We start from the raw sequence: 16,026 nt of genomic DNA, 5'->3' as shown, positions 1-16,026 counted from the left end.
AGCTTCTAGTACATCAGCATACTAACTTAGTATGAACAGCATTACCAATCCCAGCAGTATGTACCATCATGGAGAGCACTATGGATCTCTGTATGCTCCAGCAGCATAGAAAACAAACATTACATAGCATGCTCCCAGCAGACTTCCAGAGCAGGTATACTCTGTAGATTGGCTATCATAGCCACCTGGCCAAATTGGCCAGTTGCTCTCTTAACTACTAATTGCAGGCTTACCTTATCCTGGTTACACCTGCCATTTGCTACACCTTCATCCAGTCACAACTTACTATGCTGACCTGTATATCCTGGCAGGAGGTAGGGGAAGAGAAGCAAGGATCCTTCTCAGCCTGACTTGTTCACCATCCTCCTGTACTGTTCAGTATACAGATGGTAACTGATACAGCTACTCTAGTCTTCCAGTATCCCTTGTCCAGTATCCTGAGAGAGGCCAGGCCTGGAAGACAAAGAGCCCTCCTCCACCACCATCTTGAGGGGAGAGAGGGCCAGGCGGAAGACAAAGTGCCCCCTCCAACCACCATCTTGAGGGGGAGAGAGGCCAGGCCTGGAAGACAAAGAGCCCCCCCAACCACCATCTGAGGGGGAGAGAGGCCAGGCTGGAAGACAAAGAACCTCCTCCAACCACCACTTGAGGGGAGAGGGGCCTTGCAATTTTTTGTATTGTTTTGCAATTTTGATGTACACCGCTAGATCATTGCGGAATAGCGGTCTATAAATAAAATTATTATTATTATTTATTATTATTATTATTATATTATATTATTATTAACAACACTGGGAGGATCAGAGAAAGGTGAACCAGGATGGGTGGTTGTAGCCTTCCAGGATGCTTCCTGGCTCTCCACAGTTGTGACATCAGGAGGAGGATGGGTGGAAGCCAGATGAAGATGCTGCAGTTATAGCTGTTTCATGACAATGCAGATGTCATTGTTGTGTGCCAGCTGTCAAGACACAGCATGTGATGATGCTACTCTTGTTGAGCAGCTTGCACCCTCTCAATCTGGAGAGATAGGGCAAAGGTGAGCTGGAACAGTAGTCTTGGGGGTTAATTGACAACAGGAGGAAAATGAGAAAGTCTGAGGAGGACTCTTCTTAGCATGGAATTTGGACAATTTAAAAGTCCCTTTCTCACTCTGAGTAATCAAATGTTCTTTCCATTCCCACTTCATATTCATTCATCTTTTGAAATTCTTTACTTGGTGTCAGGAGCTTTTGAGGTGAAACCAAAAAATGCCATCATAAATTCCTTTTGATACTGCCACATAGCTTCAGGATGGAGCTTTTTTCATAGGCTGTAAATATGTCTCAGGTACGGGAGTATTGGATGTCCTTAGTGAAAAGGACTATACACAGTTGTTCCATGTCATGTTGCATATTTCTGGCTTCTTGGCCCAGCTGCCCAATTCCGAGCTTCATGACTTCTGACTCCTGACTCTGAAACTGGTTTGACTCATCTCTAAATTCCTATTAGTGGCTCCCTACAAACCAGCACTAACATTTAGGTGCATGGAAAAATTTGATGGTAGTATCAGATAAATACAATAAAGTATTTCAAATGTTTGCATGAGCCAGGTATTATTTAAATGGATCAAATCCTTAAAGTGGGCTGTTCCCATGAAATATTTAAGGGCATTCACAACAGATTCAGGGATATAAAACCATTGAACTGTACCAGGAAAACATTACACATCCACACTGAATAAAAAATACATTAAACAGATTCCCAGTGGATTTAGACCCAAATAATTGCTAAGTCTACTATGGCACGAAATTAAATAGATGTGAGACAGCTACCTAAAATGTAGTTGTGGTTACTTGCTGTTCAAGAGAACATTGTACAGATGAAAGTGCTCCTATAGAAATAATGCAGTCTGACACCACATAAATTCCATGGCTCCATCCTACAGACCCTGATTTGTAGTTTTGTGAGGCATCCGCATTTTTTGACAAAAGGCTAAATATCTCATTAACCTATAAGTCCCAGGATTCCATAGGATGTAACTACAGCACTTAAAGTAGTGTCAAACTGCATTATTTCTAGGTGAGATATCCCCAGACATCTTGAAGATTTTAAGCTATGAATCTAATTTTCCATCCGTTGGCACTGATTCAATATTCCATTAATGGATGAATAGAATTCAGTGTGACCACTAAGTTTGTGTTTTGTTGTCCCTCAAAACTATTTAATATGACATGCAATATGGCTGTACTTAAACAAGTTGGAAAATCACCATAATCACAGATGACTGATTATACAGCTTAGGCTTATAGCAGCTGTAATCCAAATAATATCTACCATCTATCCAATTTATATCCCAACCTTCCTCCACAGCAGATCTAAGGTACCTCACAATATACGTAAAAAAATCTAGATTGTGTTTGCGGTTATACCAGACAGTGAATCTTAGTTTAAAACTATTCTAAAATTAATCTAAAACGAGAATTTCTAGTCCCATCTTTCACTCCAATATATTTTTTATCTGAAAAGTTAACTCTGAAAAGGGATGTCTATGGAGGAGGGAGCAACTTGTTTTCTGCTGCCCAGAGCGAGGACCTGGAGCAATGGATGCAAGCTGCAGGGAAAGAGGTCCACCTCAACATTAGGAGGAACTCCCTGACAGTAAGGGCTGTTCGACAGTGGAACAAACTCCCTCGGAGTGTAGTGGAGTCTCCCTCCTTGGAGGTCTTCAAACGGAGGCTGGATGACCATCTGTCGGGGATGCTTTGATTTGGATTCCTTTTTTTTTTTTTTAATTATATATTTTATGGAGTACATCATACAACAAACATCAAAACCACAAAACGGACAAAAAAGCAAACCAACATAAATCAACATCAACAGATACCAATTAACAACTTCCTATCCTAAAACACATATAACATAAAACAGACCTTCCATTGCCTGAAATTCTTCTTGTCTTGTTCAAAAATGTAACTGTTCATCTCTTTTCATAACTTTATGTAATTTTACACTTCATTTTCCTTATTCAAATAAATAACACACAATGTAATGCTATACATATCCAATATTTTTCATGTCTATTTTGATAAGTCACTATAGCTTTGCTTTAACACATTATCTATACCTCTTTTAGCTAAGTTGTGTGGGTAAAGTTTTCGCTCTTCCCCTCTTGTTTCGTTTTGGTATTACTCTCTTGCTATAATTCTTTTAATAACCTTAATTTTTACAGCATTCTATTTGCCGTTCTTTTGTTATTAATTATATTTTTCGATCCAAATTTTTTGGTTACTTTGCATTCCCCACCATATATGATAATGTCCTGGATTGTGTGGCGCATTCCCACAGTTAGGTTGGGACTTTTATATATACATCAAAGATAGTTTCTGAGGTGAGAGATGCCCATCTGTAGATCATTTATATGATTCTCTTTTAAATCTTGATTTATTGTATATTTCATATTTCTTCCACACAGCTCCTCCCACTTTCGTATTCTATACATGTCCAACATGCGGGGCCCACTCACCATGCTATCTTTTATAACCTCTTCTTCCGTGTCCCATTGTCAGGTAATTTGTAAACATTTCGAAATCAGTTTATCTTTCCCTTTTTCATGATCTCATCCCATTCTATCTTTTCCTTCGTATGCCCTCTAGTTTTTTGTCTATTTGGAACTCCCTTATTTGCTATATAGTACCATGACATTCTTTACCTTCTCTTTAAGTTCTTCCTGTGTTTAATTTCTAATTTTCCTTGATTATTTTCCTTTATATATCCGAGTATCTCAACCATGTTCCTTTGTGTATAGCCTCCTACTGAAAACGCCTCATGCGGGGAGAACCATTGTGGTATTTTTGGAGCTAACCTAGTTTTTATATTTCTCCCATACTTTCATTAATGCATTTCTGATATAATGATTTCTACCAGTCCTATGAATTTTCTCTTTACCATAAACAGAATGCATGCCATCCAAACTGAGGTTATCTCCTTCAAGACTTAACAGTTTATCATTATTCAGTGTAATCCATTCCATTAGCCATACCAATACACATGCACAGTAATACAAAGTCATATTTGGTAGATTCATCCCCCCTGTTTTTATCATCACACAGAATTTTCATCTTTATCCTAGCCCATTTTTTATCCCACACGAATTTGAGTATTTCTTTTTGCCACACTTGTAGTGGCTTTAAGTTGTGTAGAATGGTAGGGATTGAAAAAGAAACTAACTTTGGGAGCACTGCCTTTGTATGACTGCAATCTTGCCCAGGAAAGAGAGTTTGGTTTTACTCCAACGTTCTAGATCCTTTCTTATCTCTTTCCATAATTCATAATATTATGGAAGGTCGGAGTTTTTGTTTGTAAGAGTGATACCCAGATATCTTACTTTATTACAATCTTAAAGCCACTATTTTGTTCTATTTGTACTTGCTCCTTTTGTCCATATTTTAGTTAATATTGTAGTCTTATCTCTGTTAATTTTCAAGCCCGTGGCTTTTCACATTCTTTAGTATTCTATTAAGGGAGGGACACTATATTTGGATTCTTAAACTGAACACAATATCGTCCGCAAAGGCTCTAAGTTTGAATTCCCACTTTCTAATCTTAATACCTTGTATTTGGTTTCCAATCTCACCCTTATTTAGTACTCTAACACTAAAATGAAAAGTAATGGGGACAGCGGACAACCTTGTCTGTCCCTTTTGTTATTGAAAATTCTTTGTTTTTGTTCCATTTACAATCACCTTGCTTTTTGCTCAGTATAAATTGCTTTTATCCACTCCAAAAAGTTTGGACCTACATCTACCTTTTCTAACACCTCAAAGTTAGTTGTCAAAAGCCTTTTCCAAGTCCATGAAGATCAGTGCCAGTTTTTCTTCATGTGTTTTTTCAAAATACTCAATTGTGTTAATGACTACTCTATGTTGTCTCGCAGTTGTCTCTTTGGCAGAAGCCTGCTTGATCTTCGTTGATCCATTCTCTAAGTACCTTTTTAAGCCTTTCTGCCAATATTGCCACTAAATAGTTTGTAGTCCACATTGAGTAATGAGATTGGCTTATAGTTCTTCATATCTACGGCTTCTTTGTTTTCCTCAATATCAAAGTTATGTTGGCATGTCTCATGTTTCTGGAAAGTTGTTACCTTTTAGGCATTAAATGTTTGTTTCAAAGGTAACAAAAGTTGCTCTTCAAAAACTTTAAAGTATCAGCAGTGAAGCCATCTGGACCTGGCGCTTTATCTTTCCCACATTTCCTTATGGCCTCTGATATTTCTGCTGCTGTGATTGGCCCATTTAATTTCTCTCGTTGTTCCTTCAAAAATGGTGTTATCTCCGCTTTGTTAATAAATTCTATATTTTCTGTTTAGGTATATAGTTTTCTTTGTATAGCTTAGCAAAGTAATATGGAACAAATTTTGATGGTGTTCTGGTTGTTAGTCGCCTTCAAATTCCATCTTTTATTTCTGTTATGTAGTTCCTTTCTCTTTGTTTCTTAATTGATATGACAACCATCTGCCTGGCTTATTTCCTTGTTCAAAGTATCTTAGTTTAAGAGAATTCAATTTCTTTTGCATTTCTGCTGTTTCCTCTACTTCAATCTGTTTTTAAGTATTTTTATTCATTTAGAATCTTCTTGTTTGTGGATCTTTTTCTAGCTCTTTTTTTCTCTCTTAAATTGTATGAATTGGTTCATTTTGATTTTTTTCTCTTTTTGAATTCTGAAGTTTTGTTGAATGAAGAAGCCCCGTACAACCGCTTTCGAGGCTTCCCAGACTGTTGTTAGCCATATCCTCCTTTAAGGAGAGTGAGTTGTGGCTTTCCGAATAAAAGTGTATTCCTTTTTCATTTTGTATTTTGCTCTCCACACATCTATTAGGGCTTGTTCTTCTACTAAGTCAAAAAAAGCTCTCGGGAGTTTTCCCTGGGATCTCTTTATTTCTTTGTTGAATTTCTACCAGCTCTGGGGAGATACCCCATTCCAATCTCCCATTATAAGTGTTTTTTCATAGTTATATTTTGCCAACGTTTCGATAAGTTCTGTAAAAATTTTCTTGTTTTTCCGATGGTGCATATATCCCACCAAAAGATATTTGCCATCTAAAAATGTAATTTCGAGACCCAATAGTCTCCCTTCGCTATCTTTAAATAAAGTTTTGGTGTCATATTTGTTGTTAACGTAGATTACTATCCCCTTTTCTCTTTGACTGATGATGTAAATTCATTCCCATTTTTCTGTTTTTCAACAGTCTCTCGTCTTTCTCATTGATGTGTGTTTCTTGTAAACAATTACATCTGCCTTTTGTTTGTTCAAAAAGTGAAATACTTTTTTCGTTTCCGTTTGTGGTGAGTTTAGGCCTTTTATGTCCAGACAAAAATTTGATTTTAGACATTGTTCTTTGATCTTTTAGTCTGTTTCTGCTCCCTCTTTTGGTTCTACTGGTTCTTCTGGCCTGTTATTGTTTCTTTCTCTTCTTCGTTATCTGTTTCTTCTTTCTCACTCACTGGCAATTTTCTTATATCTAGTTCTTTTTAAAAAATTAGAAAGTCGTTCATCTTCATAGTAGAGGTGATCCTGTATATTCTGCTTGTATTTGAAGGACACTCCCCAAGTCTTTCCCATCTATAATTTATGTTGTTTTGCTTAGAGAGTTGTCAAAGTTCTGTAGTTGTTTCTTTTCTTCAGAACCTCATGGAATGTCCTTAAAGATTGTTAGTTCCTCCCCTTCATTTCCAACTTTGATCATAGTTTAACACTAGAATAGTCTCGCATTTTTCCTAGTGAAATAAGCACTATGTCCCTAGGTAATTTTTTATTTTCTATCTCAAATTAATCCTGACATTTTTTTTTTTTCTCCTTGAAATTTTTCAGCATCTATCCCTATGAATTCTGCTAGAATTGGAGTTAATTCTCGTACAAATCTTCTTTCTCTTTTTCTTAGCCCTCTGATTTTAAGACAGTTTTCGCGGTTTCATCTTGTAATGCTCTCTCGTCAGTTCTTTTTCCTGCTTCTCTCTATATCAAGGACCTTTTTATTTATTTTATTTGTTTGTTTTCGATTTTTTCCAAAAAAATTCTAAATGTTTTATGTCTTCTGTAGCCTTACTTAGAGTTCCTTAATTCCTTTTAATCAGCTCTTATTTCTTGTTAATTCTTTTTTTTATCTCTTTCCATAGCTGTCATATCCTTTTCATGGCTTGCATATCTTCCTTCATATCAGAATACATGGCTTTTAGTTCCTCCAAAATAGCTGTTTGATCTGATGGTTTGGGATTTACGTCTAAAGATGGTCTCCTTGTGTTGTAATGCTTCTTGTTTGTTTCCTGTATTCATTTTTTATAGGATTTCTCGTCCTCCTTTGGATCCAAAGTTTTCTTTCTCCTGCTAACTTTGGCTTTCCTCTCACTTTCTTTTCTCTGTCCCTTCAGTTGTTTGTCCTCTGTTTACTAGCCTGCAACCTCCTTCAGCTCCGGAGTTCTCTTTCGCCAATTAGCCTTGGCTTTCTCTCCTCTTCCTTCCTTTCCCCACTCTTTTGGGACTGTAGTTTCTTGCCTTTGCTATCGCCTTCTTTGCTCCTCTCGTGTCTTTCCTCTGTCCCTATGGTTATCTGTCCTCTATTTGTCAAGCCGTGTCCTCCTTTGGCTCTGAAGTACTCTTTCTCCTGTTAGCCTTGGCTTTCTCTCCTCCTTTCTCCTTTCTCACTCTTTAGGGACTGTGGTTTCTTGTCTTTACTGTCGCCTTCTTTGCTCCTCTCATGTCTTTCCTCTGTCCCTTCAGTTATCTGTCCTCTATTTATCAAGCCGCGTCCTCCTTTGGCTCTAAAGTACTCTTTCTCCTGTTAGCCTTGGCTTTCTCTCCTCCTCCTTCTTTTCACCACTCTTTAGGGGCTGCGGTTTCTTGCCTTTACTGTCGCCTTCTTTGCTCCTCTCATGTCTTTCCTCTGTCCCTTCGGTTATCTGTCCTCTATTTGTCAAGCCGCGTCCTCCTTTGGCTCTGAAGTACTCTTTCTCCTGTTAATCTTGGCTTTCTCTCCTCCTCCTTCTTTTCACCACTCTTTAGGGATTGCGGTTTCTTGCCTTTACTATCGCCTTCTTTGCTCCTCTCGTGTCTTTCCTCTGTCCCTTCGGTTGTCTGTCCTCTATTTGTCAAGCCGCATCCTCCTTTGGCTCTGACGTACTCTTTCTCCTGTTAGCCTTGGCTTTCTCTCCTCCTCCTTCTTTTCCCCACTCTTTAGGGACTGCGGTTTCTTACCTTAACTGTCGCCTTCTTTACTCCTCTCGTGTCTTTCCTCTGTCCCTTCGGTTGTCTGTCCTCTATTTGTCAAGCTGCGTCCTCCTTTGGCTCTGAAGTATCTGTCGGGGATGCTTTGATTTGGATTTCCTGCATGGCAGGGAGTTGGACTGGATGGCCCTTGTGGTCTCTTCCAACTCTATGATTCTATGATTCTATGATTCTATGATTCTATGATTCACAATTAAGGCTTTGGAGAAGTACATAAGTAAACAGAAATTGTATTAAAAGACTCAAGATATACAAAAACAGAGTTTGAGCCTCTCAAACTCGATATATAGCTTGTCTCCAAGCAATGTGTATCTTGACCATCTTGACCATCTTATTTCCATATGGATAAAATAATAGGCATATTGTCTATTATTATTATTATTATTATTATTATTTCTTTTTCTTTTTTTGCAGAATGGGACTTAAAGCGGTTTAAATGATTTTTAAAAAATGTTAAAACGTTACAAGATACAAATTAAAACAAAAGTTACATTTTTTTAAAAAAAAAAGTTAAAACATACATTATTAAAATGCACACCACCACAATTAGCAATATTCATAATGTTGTGTAAGATGGGCCTTATATAATCACTCAGCAAATGGCTGTCAGAATAGAAAAGTCTTTGCTGACCAACTCATTAAATAACATGACCAGACACAGAGAACTGGGTTATAAAATGGGCAACTTTATTAAAATTCAACTTATTTAACTTTATTTCTTGAGAACTGCAAGCCCAGGGGGGAGAACCTTGTGTAGGAACAGCTGGTGGATGGTCTGCTCCAAGACCAATTCCCCAGCTTCCAAAAAGGGCAAAAACACCTGAGTCCCAAGGGCAATCCATAATTTGGGTTGCCCCTGGCCGGCCCTCATCTGGAAGGCCAACCCAAGACTTCCCCACTTAACTCTCGAGACTTAAGTGAGGGTTTGAATCTCAAGCCAGCCCCAAGGCAAGTCTCTTTCCCTTCGTTTTTAGTCTCAAGATGTAAACTTCTGTTCCAGAGACCCACCTTCACCCTTTAGGAGGGTGCTGAAGTGCTCACCAAACCGACTATCTCCCCCCGCCTATGCCACAGATAAGGGGCAAGTATAACTTAGTCCCTATCCCCCACAAGGCTTGCCAAGCAGGCCGCCACCCCAGCTTGCAGGTCTCTAAGAAATATCTGGTTCCCCACCTCAGAAGGGTGAATGCCATCAGCTCGGTAGAGCTCAGGCCTCAGCAACATGATATCATCGTGTGCCAAATAAAAACCCAGTCCTCCATTCATTGCATTGTGAATTTTATTATTGACCCATCTGCGGGCCCTATTAAGGATATGTGGATCACAACCACATTTCCAAACTTGGTGCGGCAACATTGCCGACCATATTAATGTAATAAAAGGACATCTCTCACGAATGAGCCGCATGTTGTGTATGGCCTGAAGAACCAGGGCTTTGTCTTTAACAAAACCCAAATCATTGCCACCCAAATGTATAACCAGAACATGAGGGGGCAGACACTGGCTTTCGCCAAACAACAGATGCAGGAGCCTGTGCCACCGCAGGGCACGTTTACCTCTCCACTCAATGATGGCCTTATCTGACAGCCCCAGCTGGCTTCCAAAATGGCTCCTCCTGGCTTGGCGGGCTGTCCAGAACACCATGCTGTGTCCGCAGATCAACACACGGTGTCTCATCACGGAGCAAACTGCACCTGAAACAAAACAACATCAAATTTAATGAGTCAGAGGTCTCACGTAAGAGTGATAGGCTTTGGACCTCCAACGACCAATCTTCTGAATGTCATCAGAAGACATGCCCAATGAAGCTGCAGTGGAATCCGCACCTATGCGGAAAGAGTGGGTGGCAAACTTGGCTCCCTGCAGTCCTAAGACATCCAAAGCTTTGGATGTAACAGACCAAAATTGAAACTTGGTAAGAGGAGAGCCATCTGAATGGCAGAATAAAGGACCAGGCGAAGGACCGCTAATGATCAGGAAAGACCGCATTGCACTAACAGGGCAAAGCAATTTATCAGTCAATAATTTAACTTGCCTACCCTTGGCCAATTGATTGGTCTTAGAGGATTGTATATAAAGAAGGACTGAACTATCATGGAGCCTAACATCCCGATATAATACAGCCTTATTGGTCAGGTCATTTTTAGAAGCTACCACAAGCTCACTAATTCTTAAAGCTCCAAAAAAAAAAAAAAATGCCGTTAAGGCTGCAGCATGGAATAGCATAGCTTCATAAGGAGAATGACATAGAGAAGGCCAGATTTAATTAAGCCCTTTTAAAATGTAAGGTGAGAGAGGCTCACAGGAGTCTCTGGTTTTACCTATCTCCCTGGACCACCCTTCAAGGACTTTATGTATAGTAAAGTCTCTAGTAGTGTCCTAAAGCAGAAAGCCTGCCCCTAATAGAAGAAATCTTCAACCCTTTGTTATGTACAAACACACAGAATTGAAGGAAATATGAAACAGGCACTGGATAGCCAATGCCTTTGTCTGTGAAAAGAAAATAGGAAGAGTTCCCTGAGAAGGGAGTTCCATAGCCTTGGGGCAGCAACAAGAAGGCCCTCTCCCATGTTCTGACCTCATGTACCTGTGAGGGGGGTGGGACAAAGACAAGGGTTCACCCCAGCAGATACCATAGCATGACCTGATTGATAAGGGAGAATATGTTCCTTCAAATAACCTTGACCTGAGCTGTGTAGGGCTTTAAAGGTCATAACCAGAACTTTGAATTGTGTTCAGAAATGTACTAGCAGCCAGTGGACCTGTTGCAACAATGGAGCTGAGTAATCCTGCAGCTCTTTGGACCAGTTGAATTTTATGCGCCAGCCCCACATAAAGTGCATTACATTAATCCAGCTGGGATGTAACTAAGGCATGTGTCACGATGAACAGATCCACTTGCAAGCTCTAATCAATAGAATTTGAATCAATATAATTTATATATAGGTTGGCTTACTAAGCTCTTATTGATTTTCTGTGTCTGCTCTAGCTGAGACTACGAATAGCATTTCAGTTATTTGAATGTAGTGAAAAAATTGTTATGTTAATTGTTAATCATGCATTATTTTTTTCTTTAATAATTTTTCCATGCTCTGGGTTATAAGTAGCTGTGATAATCTACTTGTTCTTTTTGCTGTGACCTAAAATCACTGATTTGTAGGCATTAGTAGTGGCAAGAGATACAGTGGACCTTTGTTACAGGAACCCCCGTGAATAACTAAATCTGTGTATGCTCAAGTCCCATTAAATACAATGGCATAGCAAAATGGTGTCCCTTACATAAAATGGAAAAATCAAGGTTTGATGCTTGAAATTTATACTTTTTTTGAATATTTTCAAGCCATGGATGCTTGAATCTGTGTATAAAAAATCCATGGATAAGGAGGGTCAACTGTATTTGGTCCAAACAATGTTTTACTCAAACAGCAGGGTTCCCCCCTCCCTATGATTCCAGATAAGTTATCTAGGAATGACAATTCTTCAACTAAACATCATAGTTATACTCTGCATTTCAGCATCTAAAGCCTTGATGGTATCAAAATAAAATTGTTTTTCACAGTGCACCAAAACCTGATGAATCATCCTACCTTTGAAGAGAGCTTGGTGAATTACTGATCAAATCCTTTATCTTGGAAAAACTTTGTTAAATTATATGTTTCCTGGTTCCTATTTTATGAGATGATATGGGTCAAGAATGATAATAACACTCAGTCTAGATCTCTTAGCTTCAGAAGAAATGGAAAAAATATGCTATTTGGGGGTTATTTCAAACACCTTTTTTAAATTAAACAATAAAAGTTTAATTTCAGGCTCACTCTTTTTCTTTCACATACTAGTAATACTGCAAAATCTTTTATACAATCCACAAAGACCATTTAGGCCAAACCCCTGTCAGCAGGAATACACAACTACAGCAATCCTGAAAGTTGTTCAACTTCTGTTTAAAGATCCCTAAGGAAAGAGAAAGCGGCCACTCATTCTGAAGCATTCTATTCCACTGTAAAATTGTTCTTTCTAATGTTTAAATGGAATCTATTTTCTTGTGATTTGAATCCACTGGTTCATATTATAGTCTCTGGAAAAGCAGAAAAAGAGGTCATTCCATCTTTTTGATGATATCTACTTATTTCAAGACAGCTATTGGGTCACCTCTCAGTCTTCTCTTCTGCAAGCTAAACATACCCAGCTTCCAAAATTGTTAGTCATTAGGCTGGTTTCCAGACTTTCGATCATCTTGGTCATACCTCTCTGGTCATGTTCTACTTTGTCAATATCCTTCTTGAATTTAGATGCTCAAAAGTAGATAAAATATTCTAGGTGAGAGCAGACCAAAGCAGAATACAATGACAATACTATCCCTCTCTGATTGTAACTATACCCCTGTTGATGCACTAGCTTTTTAGCTGCTTCTTCAGACTGTTGACTCATGTTTAGTTTGCAGTCCACTAAGACCCTTAGATCCTTTTCGCATGTACCGCTTTCAAACCAAGTGGCACTCATACTACATTTGTGCATTTCATTTTCCTTTCTCAGTGTAATGCCTTATATTTATTCATTTTGTTCATTTTGGCCCAGATCTCCAATCTGCCAAGGCCATTTTGAATTACACCAAATTACACTATCCTCACCTCCCAAATTTGTAAGAGCTCTGGATCTGATGAGCATTACTTTTATCCCATCACCTAAGTCATTTATAAAGATGATAAATAGTGTCAGGGCCAGGACAGATCCCTGAGGCATCCCACTAGTACGTCTGTCCACAGTGAAATGGAACAATTGGTGAGAATTCTCTGGGTTCAGCAGTCAAGCAGTTACAAATTCACCTAAAAGTAGCACTGTCTAAAATACAATTCACCAGATTGTCTGAAAAAATATCATGAGTGACTTTGTCAGAAACCTTGTCAAAAGTGCTGAATGTTGTCAAAAGACAACACTTTTTATTAATTTTATCCTCTCTAGCAAACCTGAGCTCATTTTGAGCTTCAGCTTTTCTGATCTTCTCATTACAAATATTGCTTATTTGTTTGTATTCCTCTTCAGTGATTCTCCATTCCATTTCTTATTCATGTCTCTTAATCTCAGATTTTCTGAGAGTTCTTTGAACATCCATCCCAGTTTCTCTGGACACACCACATTTTTCTTCTTCACTGTAATTGTTTACAACTGAGCCATAAAATCTGTTTTGTTTTGTTGTATGAGATTTCACCAATTATTTCTCTAAGCCTACTGATACCAGCTTTCTTGAAGTCCTAAGAGGAATATTGCTCCTATTACTACTATATTACTCCTTTCAGAATATTTGAACCTTTTTTAAATGTACAGAGATTATCCAAATATTCAGTTTGGCATGGGAGCCTATAGTAGACATCCACAATGTTTTAATTTTTTACCCAAATGTTCTCAGACTGTTTTCTATTCTCTAAATCATGGATCTCCTCACAGGTGTGGACATCTTCGACACACATTGCTGCTGCTCCTTCTCTCCTGTTTGATTTATTTATTTGAAGTATGTTATATTATTTCATTACTCTGTTTCAGTCATAAGACTCATCCCACCATGTTTCAGTGGTGCCTATTAAATCATATTTGCTTTCTCCTGTTAAAACCGGAGATGGCCAACCACAGAGGGTTCAAGAACAGGACTCATTCCCTTTTTCATCACTGCAGGCTATACTGACACCTTTTGATAAAACCATAAGTGACCTCTGGACAGGAGAAGCCTACTATTTGGAGGTTGCTGGGTAGTGATATCATCATCATCAACATCATCACTATCATCCCTACTTATTTCAAGGTGTACTTTTGCAGACTTCTTTGTTTTTAGTCTTACTCTCCCATATTCAGGCCCACCTGTCATGGTAGGTTTTTGGGACAAACCAGCCATAACTTTTTTGCTTTTCTTAAACAAGAATCATACAACAATTGGAAATTTCCCCAGAAACGTTGTATAAAGATAGACAGCAGTACTATTTATATTCCTTATAACTACAGAAATTTTTTTCTTCAGCTCCATGGTTTCCAGTCTTTCTTAGGTCATTGCTTATTGTGTTCTGTCTGCTATAACCACTCTAACTCTTGATTAAGCTACTTACCCCTTGACTTTCTCTGTCTAAGGAAAATGACTTTTTCTACCAGAAGCATCAAAATCACTGCCTAGATGTCATGGGTCAGGAGTCAGCTTCTCCAGGTGAACAGCAGCCTGAAGAGAAGACATCCAAATACAAGCATACTGGGAGCTCATCAGGCCATGAAGGAAGAGAGCATGAATGAGAGGCTGATGGCTCCACCCTTTTTAAGGAAGGCAGAGGGAGATATGCTGGCACTTACCATTGGGATCTTCATCTTAGAGCTCCTGCTTTGCTGTCTACCTTGACTCCATGACCCCTGAATTGTCTGACCTTGATGTATGCCAGATTCCAGATTCTTGGGCTGACTTTCAACTATGCTTCTGCTACACCCTCACAGACAGGCAGTTTTCAGGATCTGTGAAATTGTTTCAGTTTATCTGTCTTCAACCAGCTCTGCAGTTGGTTGTCTAGCAAGGGGGGGGGGCACAACACTAGAGATGCTCCATCTCATCCTTCATGTCCCAAAAGTGTTATGTAGCATATCAGAAAAAGAAAAAGAAAAACAATGATTGAACCATATTTTAAAAACCCCACTTCCCGAATGTCACCTTCATGTCTATCTGTTTCATATGTCATGTGACCCAGATATATACAGCACTATGGTGTGGTGCACACAGAAGAGATCATGCATTACAGTTCAACAGCAAACTGGGAACATTTTGACCTCAATAGAGTATAAGAAATACTGGATTACGTCAACTGTCTAAGATACACATGCACAATCAAGAATACTCACACAAATTTTCTCCATGATGAAAAGGTACTGTCTGGATACTAGAGATACCCTATCCAAAAATTATGCAATAGCAACAGGATATTAACATAACACATACTGTTGTATATGTTAAAATGTTGTTTGTCTGCCTTATTTTATTCCTAATAAGTCCAAAATGCAACAAGGAGAAGGAGGGAGGGCTTGAAAGTTCTTAAAGAGACAAAACTTTTGAAATTAATTCTTTCATGCAATAATGAAATAACCAAAGATTTACATCTGACATGCATACACACACATGTGAAATACTTTTATTTGGTCAACTGAAATGCACAATATACATGTAGCAAGCTTTCAGAAACTTGAGTATTTTAATGGAAAAGCAAAGACATTTTAAAAAGAAGAAGACTGGATCAGGGACAGTTGGCTAAATGGTCTACTACCAGAATATGAACCTTGCACCATTCCTACTGCTCTTGTCTGATCTGATGACTGTGTCATCCTGTCCTTCTTCGAGGTAAGAACCAATCTGCTGTTTTGCTTTGGGACTAAAATAAAGACACGGGGGTGGGGGGAGAGAGACCACAGAGCTGACATGCTATACATTGATTCCATTTTCACATCAGACAATAAGACACTAAGGATAGATTCTTTCATTGAAATCAGTGGCCCAGTAGGGGGAAAGGGACCTAAATTCAAAGTACAAAAAATTACTTCTGATCATGAATTTACATATTTATTGACTAAACCAGGAAAAAGTTGGGATCTTTGTAGTTATTGAAATATAATACTATCCTTTGATGTTGTTGTGCATTCAACATGAGTTCAAAGACACAGGCTACCATTATTCTCTTCTTTAAATACTAGAGCACAAATCTGAAATGTGTCTATTCTGGTATAATTCTGTTTTTGTGTATTATTAGTCAAATC

General features: G+C 38.6%; 1 protein-coding gene across 2 annotated transcripts in view; it reads right to left on the bottom strand.

Moving 5' to 3' along the window:
• The window catches only part of LOC121926287, a 108,552-nt gene that overhangs the window by 21,440 nt on the left and 71,086 nt on the right, over positions 1–16,026 (bottom strand). Inside the window, exon 2 of one of the 2 annotated variants that reach the window (XM_042459138.1) lies at positions 9,813–9,950. In XM_042459138.1, the coding sequence (XP_042315072.1) occupies positions 9,813–9,950 (138 nt within the window). Of the gene's footprint in view, positions 1–9,297; positions 9,951–16,026 lie in introns of those variants that run through there. The other variant, XM_042459137.1, reaches the window with a different exon arrangement.

Source organism: Sceloporus undulatus, chromosome 3, assembly GCF_019175285.1.
Source record: "Sceloporus undulatus isolate JIND9_A2432 ecotype Alabama chromosome 3, SceUnd_v1.1, whole genome shotgun sequence".
In the NCBI taxonomy this organism is placed as follows: Eukaryota; Metazoa; Chordata; class Lepidosauria; order Squamata; family Phrynosomatidae; genus Sceloporus; species Sceloporus undulatus.
The sequence above is the reverse complement of the archived record's forward strand: the minus strand, read 5'-3'. Positions and strand labels throughout refer to the sequence as shown.